The 22,972-nt window shown below is 31.0% G+C and overlaps 1 protein-coding gene across 1 annotated transcript in view; it reads right to left on the bottom strand.

Moving 5' to 3' along the window:
- LOC117101814 (ephrin type-B receptor 1-B-like) overlaps positions 1-21,107 on the bottom strand; it is a 49,349-nt gene extending 28,242 nt beyond the window's left edge. Inside the window, exons 1-3 of the mRNA XM_033241899.1 lie at positions 20,924-21,107; positions 20,182-20,267; positions 6,275-6,926 (exon numbers count right to left, since the gene is read on the bottom strand). Of these exons, the coding sequence (XP_033097790.1) occupies positions 6,275-6,926; positions 20,182-20,267; positions 20,924-21,002 (817 nt within the window). The 5' untranslated portion in view covers positions 21,003-21,107. The remainder of the gene's footprint in view (positions 1-6,274; positions 6,927-20,181; positions 20,268-20,923) is intronic.
- Positions 21,108-22,972: the final 1,865 nt, after the last annotated feature.

Here is a 22,972-nt window from a genome sequence, read left to right as displayed (position 1 = left end):
ATAAATATTGTATATGCTTTGCTTTGTAGGGTAATCTGCCAAATAACAACAGCAATTAAGCTTGTATATCTCATGAAATTTAATTTAACTGATCTTAATACATTATTCAAGTGTACTTCACTGATTTTTTTTATTAATAATAAATTAAAATTAAATAATTACTGTACAATTTATTTTAAAAATTAATGATATTAACATTTTTTGATTACAGAAAGTGTAAGATAGGAAAGAATTTTTTTTTTATTAAGTTATGCAAATAATAATTCTGTAAATAATATACTTCTTTGAAATGTTTTAAAGTAAAATTTATAATAAAATAAATTTTAAAAGTGGTAACTTGTAATAAAATTTTAATTGTAATTATTTTTATAATTTTGAACCAATGTATTTTAATCACTTTATACTGAGAATTGTATGTTTTTATATCGAAGCAATGGAATTTCCATTAATAGATCAGAATAAAGTTGAATCTTGACACTTGTATCTGTTATCTATTTCACGCAATAACAAGTTGTTTGTACTGTATCTATTCTAGAATGAACTAGTCCATGTATTTTCAAATCACGAAATCATTGCTATTTCCCGTGAGATTTTCACCTAATCCGTGCAACGGTCGTGATATCCATGTTGATTCGACTCATCTAATCCGCGCAACTGTCGTCAAGAGAAATTAAATCTATCCACACTAACAGTTAATTGTGCAATAATTTTACTCTCCTAACTTCCACAATACCAAGTATTTATTAAAAGGCGGCTAATGTTTGATCCCCGTTCAAGTGCGAAATCTGAGCGCGTTTCTTTAGAATTCACAGGTCTATTGGACACCAAGGGACAATAATGGTTTCTCCACCATTCAGATCTAGCAAAGCCATGCAATAAGTATCTTATTCAGAAGCCGAAGTACATGCGAAAAATTAGAGAATGAGCAATGATTTATATAATAGATAAGATTGTTCTATTGTTGAAGTCTCATGTTTAGACAGTTCGTACCATACAACCACAAGGGTAATTACAATTGAGAACAATATTTTTGACCTAAAGGAGGTGGGAGGTTGGGTAAATAATCAAAAATTATTTAAGTGTTCTTTGTGAAATTCTTTCATCTCTAGCAACTGATTATATGTTAGATTTTCAGGTAAACATCAAAAATTTTTCCTTAAGAAGTTTGAAGAATAAAAACTGATTGATAATAACAAGCATGACATATATTCAAGCTTTTGATCAGACAAAATGCTCAAAATTCCACTACAAGACTGTGCATAAAAAATTTCAATGAGATTATATCTATAAATAGAAATTGTAATAGTTAAATTACAAGAAACTAGAATTACAACATAAAAATTAGTATTTAATACCTGAAATCATATAACTGTTTTAATACTAAAAGTATTTCTGAAGAGTTTTGATTTTTTTTTATAGATGTACCATAGACTAACACGTTTCTAAACTTAGTATTACAGTAGATGAAAAACTAGGAATCGTAACAGTTTCAAATAAGTGTGGCAAAGACAAGCCAAACCAGTCACTCACTCGTCACAAAAATTGATTTTGAGTTATTAATACAGTGTTAGAGAGTAAAATAATAGCTATAAAATGGTAAAAAAATCATTCAAATCGGACATTTCCTTATGAAGTTACAAGCGTTTAACCACACAGCTGTTTAAAGAATAATGTATGAGAAATTAACCGTCAAAGTTTATGATTTCAGGAATTTTTCAGGCAGAAACTATCTTTAAATCCTTAAAAAGTATTGTTTTAACATTGAAAATGGGGACAATAACAGCATAGAATGATGTGTAGATATATAAAGGTTAGTTTAATGCAATAAAATTGATTTTTTAAAATTTGACATTCCAGCATGTTCTGGCCATTTTCTCTGAAACACGATTTGCGACGAGTGACTGATTTGGCTTGTCTTTGCCACAAGTAGTCATAATCAAGAAAGAAGAAAACATGTTTTACATAGATATTTATAGGTCTAGAGATTGGACTTACTAAAATATTCTTAAGTACTTACTGTGCACGACGGTTGAGAGCGGAGTTGGATTCATTGTACGACAGTCGTACAACGTAGTGAGTGCCCAAATATTCATAGCATTTCAGTCAAATATAATTATTAAAAAATACTTTTAAAATCGAACTAATCTTTAAATTACCTTTTTGATATATAATTTTATTCATAATTTTTGCATATTCATAACTTTTGCATTTAAGACTAATTAGGTAGAGTACTCATAAGTTATAACATAATGTATAAAGGTCATGGGTTCAAATCCTAACAGGGCCAATATCTACATTTTCTCATTTTTGAATCATTAGAGCAGACAGTGTGTTAGAATGAATGGCAACCAAGATCAATAACAGTTGATAAACCATCTTGACAATCAATCAATGCCAATGACGTGACTCATTGATACTGAGAATGCAATAGACAAATGAGACACTTCATCATGAATGACACCAACAAGCGTAATTATTGATTACAGTACATATGATAGCACATAAGAATACGCACTTAAGTCACTGACCGTTATATCCAAACACTTTCATATTTACTTGATCTAAATGCCTGCGTTCACAAGTTAATATTTAGCTAAACATGAAAATTGATTATAAAAAGTTTAATTTTTAATTATTTTAATCTCATCATCATTTCGATCAGCAGTGACTGCTGCTGATATGCCTGTTTGGCATCAATTAGAAATTACCTAACTTAACAGGCCATTGTTTTAATATATTAAAACATCATTAATTGCTCACTTCACTAAATTACTAACTTTTGTAAAAATATAAAGCTCAAATACAAATGAGAAGACTACAGTACGCTTAAAGATGTTGTAGAAGTTTTGGGATTTGGAGCATTTTCTTCATGTTATTCACCCAATTGAGCATTGTTCACATTAACTTTGTAACATACTTTTTCATTTTGACCTAAATTTCTTTTGTTTCCAGACAGCCTTGAAGAGAAAATGAAGTATAAATGAGTACATCAGAGAAGTTTATTCATTCCAAGAGGCTGAAGAGCAATGTACACAGACCTAAATTGCCAAGGCCAGTATATTAATTTTATTACCTTGGACTACATGTACGACTGCGGTTTATTATTCTCTCTAATTATGTTTGTTAGCTATGTGTAAATCTATGTCAAGTGTATGAATTGTAAAGATCAAGGAACCGAGTCAATGTGTATGCTCTCTATTCTTTTACATTTTATGGTTTAAATTAAACTGTCAGGAGGTGATTTTTTCGCCACTTGACTTGCCAGAATTACAATGTAAAATTTTTCAAGTTTATAATAGTAGTATTATTTGTGAATTGGTTTCAGAAAACAGGAAAAAAATAATTTTAGTTAATTTTGTTTGTTTTTTTATTTTTTTTACCACACACATATAAAATATAAATTAACAGTAAACATTACAATTAAAACTACATTTTTTCTAAACAAAATCAGAGAGAAAAAGTGTGCGGTAGGAGGTCAAAATAAGTTTATAAAACAAACATTAGGACATGACCACTAGTTAAAACAATAATAATAATAATAATAATAATAATAATAATAATTTTCATAATAATCATAAAAGATCAAACAAAACACTTTTTAATACCATGACTACTGGAATTAAAAGTTAACATCAATACAAATCTAAATTAGTGCAGTGGTCAATTTAACAGAATATCACATGTTTACCGCAATGTTTGAAATCAGATGAAACTGTCATCGCCGGCAGTTATCTCATAAAATGTGATTCCAAATGACCCGACGGTTTTAGATTCTAAATTGAATCAGAGCATTTAATTGACAAACGGTATTAATTGGTTAAGTTTAACTGTTATTGTTCAGGCCATGATATACAGGACTACACAACACTTTGGACCAGTTAATCCTCGAGGAGTTGTGCACTGAATCCTTCTTAATTATTATTCCGTTTATAAAAACGAAAGAACATAATAAACAAATTTGATACATATTATCGACTAATGTAGAATTCAAGATACTAACTATTATCACTTCAAATGAATACATTTTGAAAAAGTTTTGATAATCTAGTTTTTTCCTTGTTCTGTCCAAAAGACATAAAATAATTGATCTAGAAAGTTATGTAGAAACTTATTAGTAAGTTAAGAAAGAAATAAATGTAAAAAACTAGATTGTTTTTAACATTGTATAACCTGCAATACTGTCTCTCTACATTTGAGGGACAATGAAACAGGACAAGCCATCAATTTTATACTTTCTTGATTCAATATTGCAACATCATTGCATTACCAGTAAGCAGACCAGTAATAGAACTACAGTACCGGTAATATTTTTTTATGAAGGGCCACTAGAATGTACTTGGTATGGTAATGATGTTATAAATGCCATTTCTTTGTTTTAAAAGAATACTGAGTATTGCACTATGTACAGTATAAGTGGATTATTTCCCTCTGTAAATACAATACTCATATAAGCTATGATGAGACTGAATTATGATTTTCTTTATTCTTTTTCCTGTACTTTATTTTTTCTGCTTTTCCATGCTGATTTAAAGACTACATGTATAACTCTGGTTTATTATTGTCTCAAAAAATGTTTGTTAGGTATGTTAAAGAAACATATCTAAAAATAATAACAACATTAAATTCACGGATTAAGAAATTGTTCAATCTGATCATGTAATGATATAAGATGCGCCTGGAGTAATCATAATAACGTTGGATTACTGCTTTAACGAAAAAAGAATGAAACTATGTCAGGAGAATTTGAGTAAATTTTTCTTTGTAATATGTTCTACGTTAATTGCATATGATCTGGCAAAATATTTCGAGAAGAAATTCGAAATCTTCAGCCTTAATTAAAGCTCTGTGTAAATATACCAGCATTATTGTCTGTCCTCCTTTTCATATCAAACCTAACATAATTATTAGTTCAGCATTCTGTTTCAGCACTCAATAATTCGCTTTTGAAGAATGTGTTCATTAACATTAAATTGTAGCAAGATTTTCCTAATATAGTAAATTATCCAGCTTTTTAAGAATTATTCAGAAAATGGTAATTGAAAAATAACAATTTATTTACATAATTATTATGACAATAATATCACATCGTTAAGCTTAGAACACCAATGGTAAATCCTTTGAAGTTTTTATATAAACACAGTAAATGAACTTGTTAAACAACTTTTATCCCCTCTACAGCATACGCTAGCTTCAGCTTCAGTTCCTAATAACAACAAACTTTTCACTAAACACTAGAAACAAATCAACAACTTTCAACAATAGCTTACAAACAGAGTGTGAAAGAGAAAACATTAAAAAATCTTTGAGATTTCCGACATGATTTTAGTCTGCATACAGAGAAACCTATAAAGGCTGTACGACAGACTTCTCAGGCAAGAACAATAGATGTTCGCCAAGTTCGGTGCCAAATAAAAACCCCTGTGAAATAGATATTTGAAACTGATAGCATTGGATATTAGTGATATTGTGCGAATAAAACCTAGAGCTTTTGAACACATTTTTTGCGCATGGGTGGCTCCAACTCGGCCTTGCATAGTGTTGCGTATAGCAACGTTCTCTATGAAAATTTTCCGGGTGTTTCTATAGGTTCGGTGATGTGGATAACATACCTATAAGCACACTTCTTAGAGTTAGTAAGCTTCCAATTAAATTAATCAGATGGAAAATGTCTTGCATTTAACGTTCATGATACCGGTCTACTACCTTTAATCTAGAGTTGACTTTAAAAGGTTGTAGCCAGCTGTGTTGTTTTATTTACTATTAAATCTCTGTTTATATGAAATATAATATTAACTTCCATAAGCCAGAAAAGCTATCCAAAAGTCTGAACTTCCACATAACATTACACGCTAAACACCACAGACATAAGATATTATTTTCACTTTATATTAGTGTTACTACAATTATTTCACAAAAACTTTTTTTTGTTTTGTTGGTTTTTTTTTTTACATCAAACAGATGAAATGAATAAAAAGGAAATGAATTATTAATGAGTTGATGAATTTCTATATATGAGTTGAGTCTCCGAGGGTTAGTGGAAATGTTTTTTTAGTCTTAATAAATAAAATAAAATAAATTGACACAATAATATAATTATACAACACAATACTGACAATGGTATATGCCACACCTTACTGGTACTGGTCAGTGAATAATTGATAATACATTTAATTAAACAAAGCACTTAAGTGCTTTAATAATTGTGCAAGGATTATAAGAGAATATCTCCAAATGGAAGAATACAACTCATGAGATACTTTGATAACATGCTTACCTTGGCATCTAGAGCCGACAGGCTCGTAACCGGGGTTACAGGCACAGGTTCCTTGGATAAGAATCCAGCTCCCGTCACTCTTACACTGATAAACTGGTTGTGTCGCACCAACAATACTCGCATTTTCTACGCATGTACCATCAACGGATACAAGCGATGTTACTTCAAGTCCTGTAACCGTTTCAGGAAAATTTGCAAAATTTTCTATAACTTGCGGGCACACTGTGTAGAAAACACGCATTTTAAGCAATGCCATACAGGCGCCTTGGTCCTGTAAGGCTAAGTAAAAACCGTTCTGAGTAACCGGTCCAAAGTCTTCCACCACAGTGTTAATAATTTCATTTTGCGGGTCTGAAAAACGTCCTTCTGCAGCTATACGTTTTATTTTAATGTATGGTGGCGCTGCCCATACAGGATTGGTAGAATCTGCATAATCCTGATTGGCTTCAATATAATAGAAGTCAAATGTTTCCCTACAGGATAACACATTATCAATTCCCTCGCATGAATACATGGAAAACTCGAGTTCCACTTGGATACGATTTCCACCCTTTCGTTCAATGTGGCGTGTTCTTAACCAATTGTTTTGGTTGCTCGACTGTACTTGACATACCTGGAATTTTCGCTCATAACTTGCACCAGTTTCTAACCACTGAAAGATAAAATAAAAATGCTTTATAATTTTACATTCTACTAGTTTAAAAAACTCATTTTTATATAAATTTTTATTTTAACAATTTATTGAATAATACTAATATATAGTGTTCAAATTATTTTAATGATTGTCTTATTAACCATTAAAAAATGAATAGGTTTTCTCTGCTAACAAAACAATGTTAATAGATCAGCTAAGATAATCTACTAATTTGCATATTGCTTGCACATTCATTATAAAAGGGCCTACAAGGCATTATTATTGATTGACCGAGTTGAGGATATCTCTGATCACAAAGGTAGAAAACAGTAATTGAGACCTGATACTTGAACAAGACAACAATGAGCGAAAGGTCCACTGATTAATCTCAGATAAGAAAGTATAATACATACTCCAAGTTTTGAAATACACGCCATCGTGTTGGGATTCAATATTTCGACATTAATTATGTCATCATCAGTGTATTTCAATACTTAGAGTATGTATTATACTTTCTTACAACAATGAGCATACTGTTTTTAACTAAATTTTGTAAGTTCCCATATCCAAAAAAAATGTTACTCAAGTTTTCATATTCTCTAAACATAGACAAACCTCTCCACTGCCCAAGCCTTATGGACTTGATTCATTTTGCAAGTGAAAAAGTCAATGTTTGATGAGTGTAAAATTTCCAAAAGATACCATCTCTGAAATGCAGGCTGCTAACTACACAGTTCTACCTTCATTTTGTTGGATAGCCCAGAGGGGAGATTTAGGCCAAATCTCATCACTTATTCAACATTTTCAAAAATACAATGACAAAGAAGTACTAAGGTTGAGTCACAACAGGCTTTTTTAGGAACAGTTCCTTCACTATTGTACTAAATGGACTTGTTCATTTGGAACAAATGTAGAAGCCTTGTGATGATAGTTCTGATTGATAAAAAAAATCGCACTAGCTTGAAAAGATTCGCATTTACCCGTAACCAGAATAAAAACATGATTATCTAATGAAGAAACCAAAATCTATAGGATTTTTGGTATCTTTGTCTAAACTTGATAAAAACATAGGTTATATTAAGCTGCGCATTTACCCGTTACAAAATCACAATAAGTTTTACTAAATTTAAACCTTCAGTATTAGGAGCTTTGGAATCGTTGTCCGTAGTTTACATCAACTAAATTAAAACACTGCCAATGCCATTTTGCTATATCATTAATCGAAAAAATAAAGTGTATAGAGAACTGATGGGAAGTAATCTATTTTTTTGTGATCATTATGCAGGACTACAGCATGAAAAATTATTTTATACATTTTATCAATTTTATATAAAAATGGGAGTTTTTATAAAATTATTAATACTGGTAAATGTTTTTTTTAATTACCCATTTCTTAACTTGATTTAATGGAACAGGCTGTTTGTTAAGCGTATAATCATTGGAAAATTTGAAAAAATATGTACAGATGTTACCGACCATTTGATTGTTATTAAGTAACTTGCAGTTGTTATCTCCCTATCCATGTATATTAATATAAATATCTGTTGTTTGATTGTGTGACAAGTTATTTTTTCACCTAGGTAAATTATTGTCTCATTTTCTACAGCTGCAATTTGTACTATTGTTGAATTGTAGGCTAATTGAAAGCAAAGCAGAAAAGAGTAGATGAAGTAAGATGTTGATTACTCAATAAAAGAACAACAAAACCATTAGTTAAGACACTTCACTGTCAGTTTGATTGGATATCAAAGAGAATAAAATCAAATGAACATTCTCCCTACAACAAAGGTGTTTTTAACCATAGCATCTCAGGGGGTTAGCAACCTCTTTCTGTAGATGGGATAAGCCAATTCCAATGATCCAGACTGTAGACGCGGGGTTGATTAGATCATGATGACCATATCAGGAGCCTCTTGCAAAAGCAGGTTTCAGATCTACTAAGTAGAATGCATCAAACAAAAGATTGACAAGAATCTATTGAGTTGATAACACCAGATTATCTTGTCTGGTTTCAATGCCCTTTGTAAACCTTCATTTGGACAAACAACAGAACAATAGCAGCTAAAGTACAAGACACCAAAGACGAAATATGTTGATTTGTTGGCTAATTATGCACTTCACTCAACTAGGCTGTTATGTCTTTACGTCTTTTTACCCGTTAGTCAAAAAATAATGATCATAGCCTACAGCAAGATCAAGAAAAAACAGACATTCTGACTCCCAACATTTCTTCAGGAAATAAAATCTATTAATTTTATAATTGCAATTAACTTCTTAAATAAATTGTATATATTAACTTTAATTTAGCTTTATAATTGGATATTAACTTTATTACTTTACTAAATTTCTCACAACATTCTAAGAAAAGAAATCTTTTATATGAAATAGTGCCTATATAAATTTTTAAAATTGGTGTGTAATAAATGATTGAGAATTATTGTACAAACCAACTTTAAAATCTACTCTATATATATATATATATATATATATATATATATATAATATATATATTAAATACGCCTATTTTTTACTCCACTACACTTATTTTTAACTTTCTTTTATGATCTTACAATTGGTGTTGACATCTTTATTAAGCAATAAAACCAAACAGGTGATTTTTTAAATTACTACATAAATTAACATTGATACTTTTAAGTTTCCATGGTTCTTGTAATTTTGTGATGCTCTTTACACTTCACCACATACCAATAATATTCAAGTTAGAACTTGTGTTAAGTAGTTAGATTTTAATTGATCAGAAAGTTTTTCGGCTTTCTAAATTACATTGTTTAATATTGTTTTTTTTTTTAGTTTCAAAGTGATTTTCAAAATACACAAATCATTTTGTTTTCTATAAATTTGCAGACTAGACTTTTATGGTTGGCAACCATTGTAATATATATAATATCTACAACTTCTATGGGGATTGGGGATTAAAATATTTTCCAATCTTTTAAAACAATTTGCTAAAAGGAGTATCTCCAAGACGTTAAAAGTTTAACCTTCAATGTAAGTTCAACAGTCAAATAAAATATTTCAGACAAACATTCCGATTCCTTTTCTTAGCACGGCTTCATATCAATCATGATGTAGAGTCCAGTCAAAGTCTAAGATAAGTTCATTTCTTTCTTTGTGGTTTCAATTAAATGTAGCATTTCCCATTTGAAGTTAATCAGTAACTTCTGAACACAATCGTAGAAATGAAAAACATTTTTCTAGTGTCCGCTATAAAAACGAGGACATCTCGTCGGAAGAGTAATCATTAGCAAATGTGAGACCCCACTTAAACTAGTATGTTACACAAACTCTCGGAGAGGTGGCATTGGATAGTGGTTACTGAAGTAGCGAACTAATTTTCTGCCAATTTGGAAATCAATTTATCATTTAGGCAGACGACATCTTAAACATTAATTCACAATAAAATCTGTACTATCCATTCCTGCATCCTAGTTATTTTTTTCCCCGTAAGTTATCTCAAATTTTAAAGTGAGGGTATAACTTTACATATCTCAAATCTTGCTAATGGCCAAGAAAGTAGGCTGTTGTTCAGATTGTTGATTAGTGTTGCAACTTTTAATGTTCGAAGTATATGTATGGACGTGATGTTTAAAAAGGATATTAATTCAAGAGACAATTTTTCAAATGCCATGTACAGAATGCAAAAAAACAATTCCGAAAATCTATCTATTTTAAAGACAAGCTAACATATGAACTACGTGCAACTTGAAAGTTTAACTAATGAAGTAAATCTTATTCTCTGCATGTAACTCGTTGTCAGTTTGATGGTAATAATGTCAAATAGTTGTCCTAAGGATTGTGAGATTTTTAGCTTTTATCTATACCGAACGGTCAATACTCTTTTCAAATTATGTACTACCCAACTCATCAACAAAGCTTCAATCTATCAACAAATACCAGGTTTCTAAAAGCGAGTAAACAACTCTGTACCATCCTTTTCAATTGGAAAAAGATCTGTTATGCATATTTTCCAAGCTGTTTCAAGAGCACTCATTACAGCATACAAGTATTTGAAAAGGAGGGGCTTTGGAATTCATAATGCATTCGGTCTTGGCTCACAATAATCCCGGAATTCTGTGACAGGAGATTAACTGATCTTGTCCTCTGCACTTGGGACGACAAATTACCAGCTTTGACTTTACTTTCTAAATAATTATAGCTTAAATCCAGGGAGTTAATCTGAACATACCTTTTATGTGCAATGAACCAAATACACAGTGAAAAAAAATTTTAGGTTTGTTCAAATACAGAAAACCTTTGTTTTTTTTCATGAAATAACTACCAAAAGCTTTATAACCAAAATAAATATGTTAGAAAACATGTTTTTAGCATAACGACCTCATGTGTATTTTCATCTCATATGCGGACACATAAGCTTTGTTGGAACGACCCATTAGTAGCCGTGATCCAGCTCATAAACTCTGGAGCACAATTTAGAATAAAGGTGAATTAACAGGTCTAACGGTTGACATTTTTCAGATGACGGTACGATGAAACAGTACTGCGGATGATGATCCACGTTAACTTCAGGCTACGTGCACATTATCAAAAGACTTCACAATCGAGTGCTTGTATAAATCCTACAGCCAATGTTTTGCAGGTCTACACATGACATTTTTATTAGTGTTGTTAAACAGCACCATATAAAGATTTGAACAATAGTAAACACTACATTTAGTAAAAAGCTATAGTTATATCTACAAAAAATTTTACAAAATATTCAATTATTCATTCAATATATAGGCCTATGTTCTACAGTTACTTCTTAACTAATGACTCTCATGCTTTTTAAAACCTTTCACATTTAATAAACATGACATACAAATTTCTAAAAATGATATAAGTGACATTTTTGGAGTAAAGTTGTTGAATTAATGGAAATGAAATGTATATCACATTTTGTATGCTATGGAAGATTATGAAGAGAGCATAGAATCAGCGGCTAATGGACAGTTTAATATCAGAAGTTATGATTCATAGCTAATAAAGTGTCTACATGTGCTATGTTTCGAAAATGCCTGGAGGAGAAACCAACTCAGATTTCATATATAACGTGAGTTACGATTGGATCATACCTTAAAGATTGATAAAACACGAAGTCAATTGAAAATATAGTTCAATGGTTTCCATCCTATTCTTATTCCAATCTTTATTTAATTTTTTAATCAAAATATATTGTTTCTGCATTAGTTTAAAAATACCTATTTTATAATGGAGACTAAGTAAGGTTTTCTTAATATGGTTCCCTTTTCGTTTCTATTATTCATTCTGATGATGTGTGTTTAAATGTACCTATGGGGAAGAATACAACAGTGTATCAACATCCACGCACAATGTAGGCCTATGTGAAATGAGCCTGCTTTCCATGTATACTTTATATCTACTAAAGAAATTGCAAGCTTATATAGGCCTAATTCATTGGTTGACATACATTGTATTTAAATTCACAATTCTGAATATCTCCTTAATAATGATTTATATCCCATTTGCTGAACTGTTATATAACCTTAAATGTGATTGGTCAATTTTGAGAAATCTTATCATATATTGCTGATTGAAGCCAACCACATTTCAAAGGGTGATAATGTCCTACACCTGTTGGTAATGTTTAAACTGGCAGGCAACCTGTGTACATACCATGCGCTGAGTGTGGCCAAGCAACCCCCTGCCAGGGATACACCTGAAATTTGAACTTAGTAGTTATATCCAATGATGAGATTCACCTGACAAAACAAGATGCGTAATTTGAAACAATTAAGGATTTTTATGGAGTCATGTCACCTCTACTTCCAGAAAAGGGTAGCAGATGACAAAAGGGTAATAATACCAACAGGGGGTAGATAAGAGGACTCAGCTGGATATGGATTATATAGCTGTATTGTATTTATAAGGATGGTATAGTAATTTCCTTTGTGTTAATTGAATGATAGTGTTACCATACTATCACTTTTAATATAAAAATATTATTTAATATTTTAGAGCAGAAATAATTATATATTATCATCTAAATATTAACCCATAAATTAGTTTTAATACCAGAATGAAATCAGCAAACATTAATAAATAAAAATACTGTAGTCTGAAATTGTCTCAATAAAATATATAATAGGGCTTTAAAACATGCTCTGCATTGTCGTTGGTTTGACCACAAATATCAATATACAACATACTGAATACACTGTTCACATAGCCAAGAGAGGCCTTTTTGTCTTTATCTAACAAAACATTGATTCTTAGGAATCGGTATTAAGTACAGTAGGCTTCTATAATTTGGTACGGCCTAAGGGTAGATTTAACCAGGGTCTGTGAAAGAGGGGATTTTAAAGAAACTGAAAAACAGCATTGGACATACTGTAAGCTTGTACTGTATGGGATGATAATGGAGACACGAGTAGCATTTGATAGTTAAAGTATTAGTGATTGTAGGCCAAAAAACAGGAATCTAATATTGATGAGGTATAGCCAGCACTGTTGTCTGATAGGACATACAGTACAGTATGTTAATTTACTTATAAAAAATATGACTAAATAATATTAATAAACTTAATTAATAGCCTTAAATCCCGTCTAATAATTCTAATTTAATATTTTAATAGCAATGCTGAAGAAAGAAAATGACATCTTAATTAATAGATTACAATAAGGTAAGGATCAGGACTTGAATAAATATTTAATTCAATAAATAAATGATGAAATAAATTGATGGATTAAAGGAAAAATGGATGGATGAACACCATGATTATTAAGATGAATAATTAATTTTGCTAAATTAACAAAACTAATAAAGAATTTACATTCTAATAAAGACATTACACTATTTTGAAGCAGATACCATAAGGAAAGGGTACATTGAGCAATCAATCACTGTCCCCTGGGGGTATCATGTACATCCCTAGGGGAACTAAACCATAATCATTCTAAAGACAATAATTAATTAGGTATTCTGTTATAAGACAGCATAACCAACCAGATGTTATGATGTCATGTGGTCAAATTGGATGGCCTTAAGGAAAGTATCTAACAAGTAATATGATTGGCTGAAATGGACAAATAGAAAGTGGTACAAATTTTACTGCAGTGGACTCATTAGCCTAACAGCACTGCAGTGATATTAATATCTTGGTTCTTAGTTTCTAACCTTATAGTATTTCAAACATGTAGGAAAAACAGTAGAGGAATGACAAAAAAGAGTATATGGATATATGAAATAGAAAATTTAAACAAAATAATACAGTATCAACATCCAATTAAAAAAAATATATTAACAATGCTAAAACATAAAATGTTTTCTTATTTCTTTTGTTTTCTATATTTATTTTATTACATAATGTAAAATCAGATGAAAAAGTTTGGTACTGTTTTAAATCTAGCTCTAAAAATTTAACAATATCAAGTTTAAAATTAGTCACATTAATTTTCCCTATCCCGATGCCTCAGTATTTACATTGAAAATCGCTACACCTATCCCATAATGCAAGTTTCAAAATGGAAAAACTGATGATTCTGACACAATCTAAACAGTCAGTCGTGACTATTTGAATGATAGTTTATCATTAATGTTGGAAAACTGTTTGCATTAACTGTGAACTGCATATCAGTCTGAAAATCATGCGACGGACAAAATAAATAATCCAACACTCTCGTTTAGTTTGATATGCTTGATGAGTTCGCATTTAATGGACCATTAAAATCCCAGAGAAAAAAACCTTAATTTGTCGAAACCATCACCTAGCCGGGTATAAATTCAATCTATATCTCTTATATAATTAGCCGTCTTCAGGTAAATGGCATATATGAAGCCAGCCTCGTAAATTCGTGGCTCGCTATACATACTACAACAAAATACAGGGTGAATTTTCTTATTAAATAATGTACATAAAACCTAACATTCACGCTATAAAAAAAAGACTGTTAAATTATTTCTATCAGAATAAATGAATCAAATATATGAAGGAAATCTAGTCAAAAAAGTTTTAAATCTAGGTTTTTCTTTTTTCACCAACTTGAGTGAAAGACTTTGTCTTTTCTTCAAGTAATTTTTATTGGCATTTTCATTTTTTTTAATTTAAATATAAAAGTAAGTGTAAATTAAGCTGCATATTAATATTAGGCATACAACATTCTTTGTATAATATTTGCTAATTATCTGACAAACATGATTACCAAGATATATATAAATTTGCTTATTACACCTATTTAATATTGTTGTAATCAATTTAAAACGTGTCTCTCTCAGCAATTGGATGAAACAGGCACGATACAACCATGGAGCTACAGTATACAAGTGAAGGTGTGGGATACAGTAAGACAAAAATAATTACAATAGAAACAAAAGGTGTTCAAATTGACACAATCAGATCGTATGTGATTAACAGATAATTCAGCATTATCTTAAAGCATGCACCCCTATTAATTTACCATTACCGGTAAGGGTGTGAGAAGATCTTTATTTATAAAACTTATCAGTGTCATCATGGAGGGTATCATATACCTGTAAGAGACAATAGGTGACACAATTGTCCTTTTTTATAATGATGCTTTTGTTAGATTAGTACAGGTTTGATGTCCTTTAATGTTTGATGAATTGTATTTGTAAGCATTTAACATTACATCGAATGTACACATGACTGCAATTTACAAATATATTAAATTTAGAAATGATATTAATTATAAGACAAATTGAGTTTATTAATTATTATCCAGTACAGATGGCCTACTTTTGTTCATTAACGTATCTTTTAATAATTAATTAAAATAATTAATAAATTCAAATTAGCTTGGTTTTTTATTAAGTATTGAATTCAAAGTTTTTAAAAAACTTGAAAAGTTTGACAACCGGGTGGTGAAAAGTTTCTGGATATAATAAAACTAAATACCTATGTCATTCGTTGCTGAAGTTTTTTAAATTAGAATCTCAAACAGAATACTTGTCACCCAGAAGAAAAATGATACTTCTCATGTCTCAGCACCTTTTGTATTCACTTGTCAACTTTGAACTCACAGAGCAACTCACAAAACATAAAACATCAGGATGATTTGTTGTTTGTATATAAAGACTACCAAATATGGTATGACACCGGAGTAAACAAGTTAAGATCATATTTTAGATATTCTGGTCTTTGTCGAGCTCCTCTTTAAACTACCATATCTGACAGTTGTTTCTGTTTGGTGTGGTAGGTCTAGATCATTTACAGATTAATGCCACTGAAATCACATTCCTGGCTCTATTTACTGCTGAACTTTCACCTCAGCTTAAGCCAGGCCATTTGGTATAGTTTATGATGCCATGTCACTTGACTATAATCTTTCTTTTCTTAGTGGAGTTTCAGGCTTGATGATGATTTTTAATATCGGAATTTTTAAATTTCCAAACATATAGAATTTAATTTCTAAGAAATAGGTACTTGTCGAACAAAAAAAAAACAATTAATATAAGCCTGTCTAGTAACTTTACTACAGTACTGCGGTATACTGTGGCAACAAAACTACAATATTTTTTAATAGATATTCAATCTTACAAAAATAAATATATGAAATTGATTAAATTACCAATTAAAAAACTAAGGTAATTAAAGGCAAATGTAAGCCTGGATTGTTATAATAAACAGTAAAAAGAAACAGTTATGTACCTGTACTATTATAGCATGGAGGAATAAGATACCTATTTCTCCATGCTTTTAGCCTGGTTGTACTCTATTCTATTAGAATTGGAAAAAGCACAAAACACCTAAAGCCTTTTGTTTACAGCAGCTAAGCTATTATAAGATAGATTTAAGGAGGGGTTTCAAGATGCCTTTTATGCAAGGTACTGCTTAGTTTTAAAGTCCTGAGGCCAGCTTGTTATGAATTCTATAGGGGCCCTGTATCAATTGCCTCAACAGTCTACAGTTTAATGACATCACAAAAATTAACTGCTCTAAAGGAAAGAAAAACAAAGTACAGTACAGGTACTACTGTATAGCATAGAAGGAATAGAATTTCATTCTCTGAATTATTACATGATAAACCAATGTTTATGATAAAAAAATGTTTCCCAATTGTCTGGCTAATAAACAATAAATCATATGCCATTTGAGACAATTACCAGGGAAATTTCTAAATGGTTTTTATGGCCTCAAGTCTGTATTTAATCACCATTGCGGCACAGTAAACGGTCAGTTTAATGTTCTTTTGAAAATATCTAATTAAGAAAATGATTTTATCATTTTTAAATTTTTAACCTTTTTTTAGCTATATCACGCAGAGTTGAACTCTTTTTCATCACTCTTGGTTGAGTAGGGATATACTGTGCACCAGTACACTATTTTCTATTGTTCTTTTCTTGTTTTTAAAGTTATTTTCTCTTGTTTTAATTTCATTTTAAGCCTGACAATGTTAATGCAATCTGGGTAAGAGCAAAACTATATAATCAGTTGTTTAGGCTCTGTATTTTATTATTGTATTTGATAATAAAATATTTAATTTAAAACATGGTTAAATCAACTATAGAAAACATCTAATAAGAGTACGTTTTGTATAAATATTTAACATAAAAATAACGCTAAAAAGAAAAGATCGACGTTTCGATCATCATGTTTTACGTATACAGTAATGGAAGAACACAAAAAAAACAATTATACTGTAATAACAGTTTTGAATGTGTCACTAATACAATTAATTCTGTATCAATGAATTTGTAATTGAGGAGCGGTACATTACTAATTATATTATCAACAGCCAGGTATGATCCGTATCAAGTGCCTGACAAACCCCATCCTGGCCATGTCTAATGGACACATAAACAAATATTTGAGATAAAACTACTGGAATCTTGTCAGAGTATCTGTTTTATATAAGTGTGTCATGGTGTGAATTATAAACAAAATTTTAATTTACACCTGTGCAGGGTCCTGGGAGAATATAGTTTATCTGTAATCGTGATATGTACAGTGCTTTAATAGAGAGATACAGTAGTGCTCAAATGCAGATACATTTCTTTATGTATACATTCTCGAAATAAACATTTTGTTGGGAAAGAGTCAATTAAATTGTATCTCAATTTCAGGTAACAATTTCGATCCAACACTTCATGACGATTTGTATTCAAAAGAGATTATAATAATTTATATAACAAAAACTGGAATCTAATTAAAGCCAACAAACAAAAAAATTGATTTTTGACTTGCATCCCTATGAATACTTTAAACTCAATTAACAATTATTTATATTATACTTTTTCAATGACAATAAATATATTATTTTTTATTACCATCATTATCAAATATATTTTAAGTATTTCATTTAATTTTTTTGTATTTGTTGTCCACAATTTGCTTGATTCCCTCAGCGGTTTGTCTGGTATTGAGCACTGATGAATTAAGTTCTTGATGTCCGGTCAAGAATTTAATAAGACCTGATCAACAAAGGTGAAAAACCCACAAGCCTTTCACTAAGAAACAACCGATTGACTCTCTCATCTGAAGTTTTTACTATCATCATAAAATGTGATTTAACTCTCCTATGTCTTTTGTGCATCCATGGAGAGATCATTCAGATAATGGTGTATACCACAGTGCCCACTCTGTCACCAACTGGAGAAACTAAATTTAGTCGTAAATGACAAACCTACGAGATTTATCTGCACGCAAATAGTTGCACGGCTAGGTCACAAGTAATACTGAGACTCAGCTCTCACTTTTTCAGAGACTTTTATGGCCTGTGCTTAAGATTCCTTTAGAGAGCCATTATCATGTTCTGTTTTTTCAAGCAAGGACTTAAGAACATCAACAATGAGCATCTAAAACATGAACGTTGTTTTCAGCCTTGGCAAAATCTTCCGTAGTTAGTGACAATTATGTTTGAGCTGCAGTGAAGATTGCAGCAGAGGAACAATTGGTCACTCCAGTGTATGTCCCAGATGGGTCTTAATACCGGTAATCTTTATTAGTATTGTACACCTGTCTCTGCTACGAGCTGTTTTTCTGTCTGTACTTCCACTTTACCTCAGATCAATTCTGTATTTATTACTACATATAACAATCCTATGACTAATGCTTATCAACTTAAATCCAAATCTACTGCTACCTAACGTTGATTTGTTAAAGATCGTGGTATACTGTGGTGACGAAAAAAAACCCCAATGGTGAAGAAGCAATGAATAACGATACCGACTGGTAAGTTAAGGAAACTCGTTAAAGAATTTGCTTTACAAAGAGACAGGCCTAGATGGCCTACTCTTGATGGTAAAGAAACAGAAACCACTATTAAAACCATGAATTGCTCATTTATCAACAACCAAATATGTTATCAACTTTAAATCAAAACAGATTAAAATTTAATTCAACTTTGCTTAATCAAAATATAAAACTTTTTATATACGAAAATCTTTAAAATACCTTACAAATATAAGAACAAAATATTTATGAGTTTGAGTTTGATAATCATCAAGGAAAATATCTTGCCCCTTTAATTGTCAATCGAAAGTTATTAACTTCTAAATTACAAAGCATGCAATTCAAACATGAACTTATCTTTTAAGTATTAACTCACAGACGGTATGTCTTTAAAAGTAAATATGGAAATTTATCCAGTATACTGTAGGCCTATCATTTACTAAAAGTAATCTGTGAATCAGAGTATAATTTTCAACCAGAATGCTTATTATATTCTCAATCAGTCTAATTTATTTATTTTTTGAAAGTTTTACAAATTAAAAACAAATAATATAATCTTGTTTATTTCATTTGTTACCGTACCGTAAATGGTAATATAAAATTTCTGGAAGCTTCAGTGCAGCGCTTATTCGAGAGCAACGGTTATAAAAAAGTATTTGCGTTGCACTTTCCATGCCCTTTCCCATTTTACTCTATCTCACATATCCTATCCGTATCGGTAGGCCTATCAGAAAGTCCTAGTCATCATAAATAAATGTTTATAAAGAAATGCTTGCATCTTCATTGTGTTATTTATTCATTTTAACACTGTGTACACAGTATTTAAAACACTGGTTCTTAAAGTGTTTCATTACACACAGGGTAATATATACCCTTGATTAAGTGGTGCAGGATTGGTGTGACGCTTATTCAAGAGCGGCGTTTATTCAAGAGCGGCGCTTATACGAGCATATACGGTACCTTAAAATGTACCTTCCAAATGGTAATTTTTTTTTTTAAACACATCCCTTAAGTCTGTATTATTTATTTGGTTTTTTTTTATTATCAATCTAAGACTTGTTGGTGGATCTCAGTCTGGCATCCACAATGTTTACTTTACTTACCCCTGTATATGTGTCTGTAGCACTGGGAGTAGGATATATAGTCCAGTCACCTAGATTTGATTGTGTTGTGCTATCATAAATTGTAACTGAAATTAGATTGAGAGTAATAAAATTTGAGTATTTTTTAACACTTTCTTCCAACATATAATACACTGCATTTCTAACAATTTCTGTAACAAAAAGTAAATTGCTGAAAATAATTATAAAGTTAAACCAAATAAAGTATGCCTATCATTAAATTCACATTTAGATATTTGGTAAAAATTTCGGTAGAAAATTATTGGTCAAAAAAGGGTGGATAATATTTGATGTTTGGAAGAAACATTCATGTAAAATTTGTACATAAATAATAAATACAATCCTTATATATTCTGAAACTGTTAAACTTGAGCTATCTCAATTTTCTAGATAGATGACTGTAGTAAACATGGCAGCATATTTCTATAAGTTCAAGCTGAACGATGGCAATTCTTATAGGCTTTTGAAACTTAATCTGACTAAATAAATATCCATGGATAATGAACAACTTTATACGAATAATATCTGAACAGAAGATCTCAAAAGAGTTCACAAAAGCTCAGTACAAGGGCCAGCCCTCGGGGTCCTTCGCCATACTCAATTCCACCAGTCTCCACGATCAGCGAGCGGTCTACCGGCAGTAGACAATCAAGAAAACAAACACAACACATGCCTACGAACGAATTTATAAAAGGTCTAGACAAGTTATCCAAAATGAACTTACTTTCTTTTGCTAGTACTAAATTGGCAGCAAAATTAATGAAAGTTGTCAAGGTAAAAAGTTGTTTCATAGTTGAAGTCATCTTGATTGGCAAATAAGCATATTTTTTTCCTGCCTACAAATATACTATAGCTCACTCGCACTGTCCTCCACAATACTGAATAACTTTTGAGTTTTGAGCTTCCATACCTTCGGTGCACTTCAAAAGAATCTAAGTATGGATTCGTCCACTCGATCCGCAGGTGAAGTTTTCTATTCAAGGTGTCTAACCGAATAGCGCCCTCGTGAATGTACAATCATTCTGAAGGCTAAAAGAACAATAGAAATATTATATATAAAAGGACAGTAGATAATATGGCGAGCCGAGTTGTCATTTAATCGTAAATAGAGATATCTTAGTTTTAAATAGAGATATCTTAGTTTTTAATAGAGATATCTTAGTTTTAACTAAGATATCTCTATTAATAGAGATATCTTAGTTTTAAATACAGATATCTCTATTAAAAACTAAGATATCTCTATTTAAAACTAAGATATCTCTATTTAAAACTAAGATATCTCTATTTAAAACTAAGATATCTCTATTAATAGAGATATCTTTATTAATAGAGATAGCATAATCATGAATCAGTAAAGAATAAAACAACAATACAGCGCAGAATCGCATGGCCGGACGCACTCTTAGTGAAAAAGTTTTCCTCCATTAGTGGAAAAGGAAGAGCGCATTTTGCGTCTGGATATACTTAGCCAGAGCCATATATATAAAGAGTTACGACATTCCGCTCCTTGGTTTACGAAAGTCACGTGGTACACACCGTCCATTTTGTTTCATAATCTTCCCGATGAACACATGCAAAGTATATGTGTTACGTACATTAAATATTAATTTCACACACTTAATTGGGTTTACAATTATATTTAATAATTAACATCACTTAGTATGGACGGCGTATAAGAATTCATATATAATCGAATATTTGCGTGCGTGCGTGCTCGCGTAAATTCCGTGCTCGCGTAAATGATTCTTATAAAAATTATAATTTTTTTTTTTTTTTTTTTTTTTTTGAGAAGGGCCCAGGTATAAGATTTTAAGACGGGAAATACAGGTCCGCCACTGTTATATCTAATTAATTAGCCTTCAATAATGAGAAAACCGTTAATTAAACATATAACAGTATGGGATATATATTTACATAAACCCTTTAATTGGTCGCAATCGTAGCATTAGGCCATACACAACTATAAAATTTTAAATCTCAATTACACTTAGGGCCTAGGGCCTACTTAAATTTTTACGTAGTTATAAGTTTTTTGTCAACAAACGTATACTATAATAACGTATATATATTTGAATATTTTTAGTAAAATCAGTACCGTATAACCAGGGAACAGTGAAATTACACTGTTCCCTGATCATACCGTATTATATCCAGTGGCGGATTAAATTTAGGGGCCCAGTCGGCCCAGGACCTCACCAAATCTGTCAAAAAATAAATAAATAAATAAAATGGAGATAAAAAGAAAATTATATTCACATTTTAAGTATGTGAGTGCCATTTCCTACCATCTAGACGTGCCATATCATCCGGTTTCCTATCAGCCCCTCCCATGGCAACAGCATAATATGTCTCTGAAATCGACTGAGGACATAGGTATATCATATTATATCTAGTAGCGGAATAAAGTGGGGGGGGGAGGGCTGCCGACCAGGGGTCCCACTAAATTTGTCAAAATATTTTTTAATGGAGATAAAAAGAAAATTATATTCACAATTTTATGTATGTCAGTGCCATTTCCGGCCATCTAGGTGCCATAATCACAAATTGTCTATAGATTCCCCAACTGTCAGTAACTGGCACCTATTTAAAATACTTGGATCCGCCATATACAGTATAGCATTTATTCGTTGTTAAAAACACTTAGAATAACAATGCAAATATAACTTAAAAACGAGTAGGCCTACATCTAAGATCCCACGATGGAATTGGCAACCGGGACCCAAAAAGGTCCCCCAGTTTCAAAAAGCCACAGGGCCCCCGGCCCTATCGTTAC

This window comes from Anneissia japonica, unplaced genomic scaffold (genome assembly GCF_011630105.1).
Source record: "Anneissia japonica isolate Jap-2015-1 unplaced genomic scaffold, ASM1163010v1 scaffold4988_len2956909_cov206, whole genome shotgun sequence".
Classification (NCBI taxonomy): domain Eukaryota; kingdom Metazoa; phylum Echinodermata; class Crinoidea; order Comatulida; family Comatulidae; genus Anneissia; species Anneissia japonica.
Note: the sequence above shows the minus strand (reverse complement) of the source record. Positions and strands in the feature narration are given on the sequence as shown.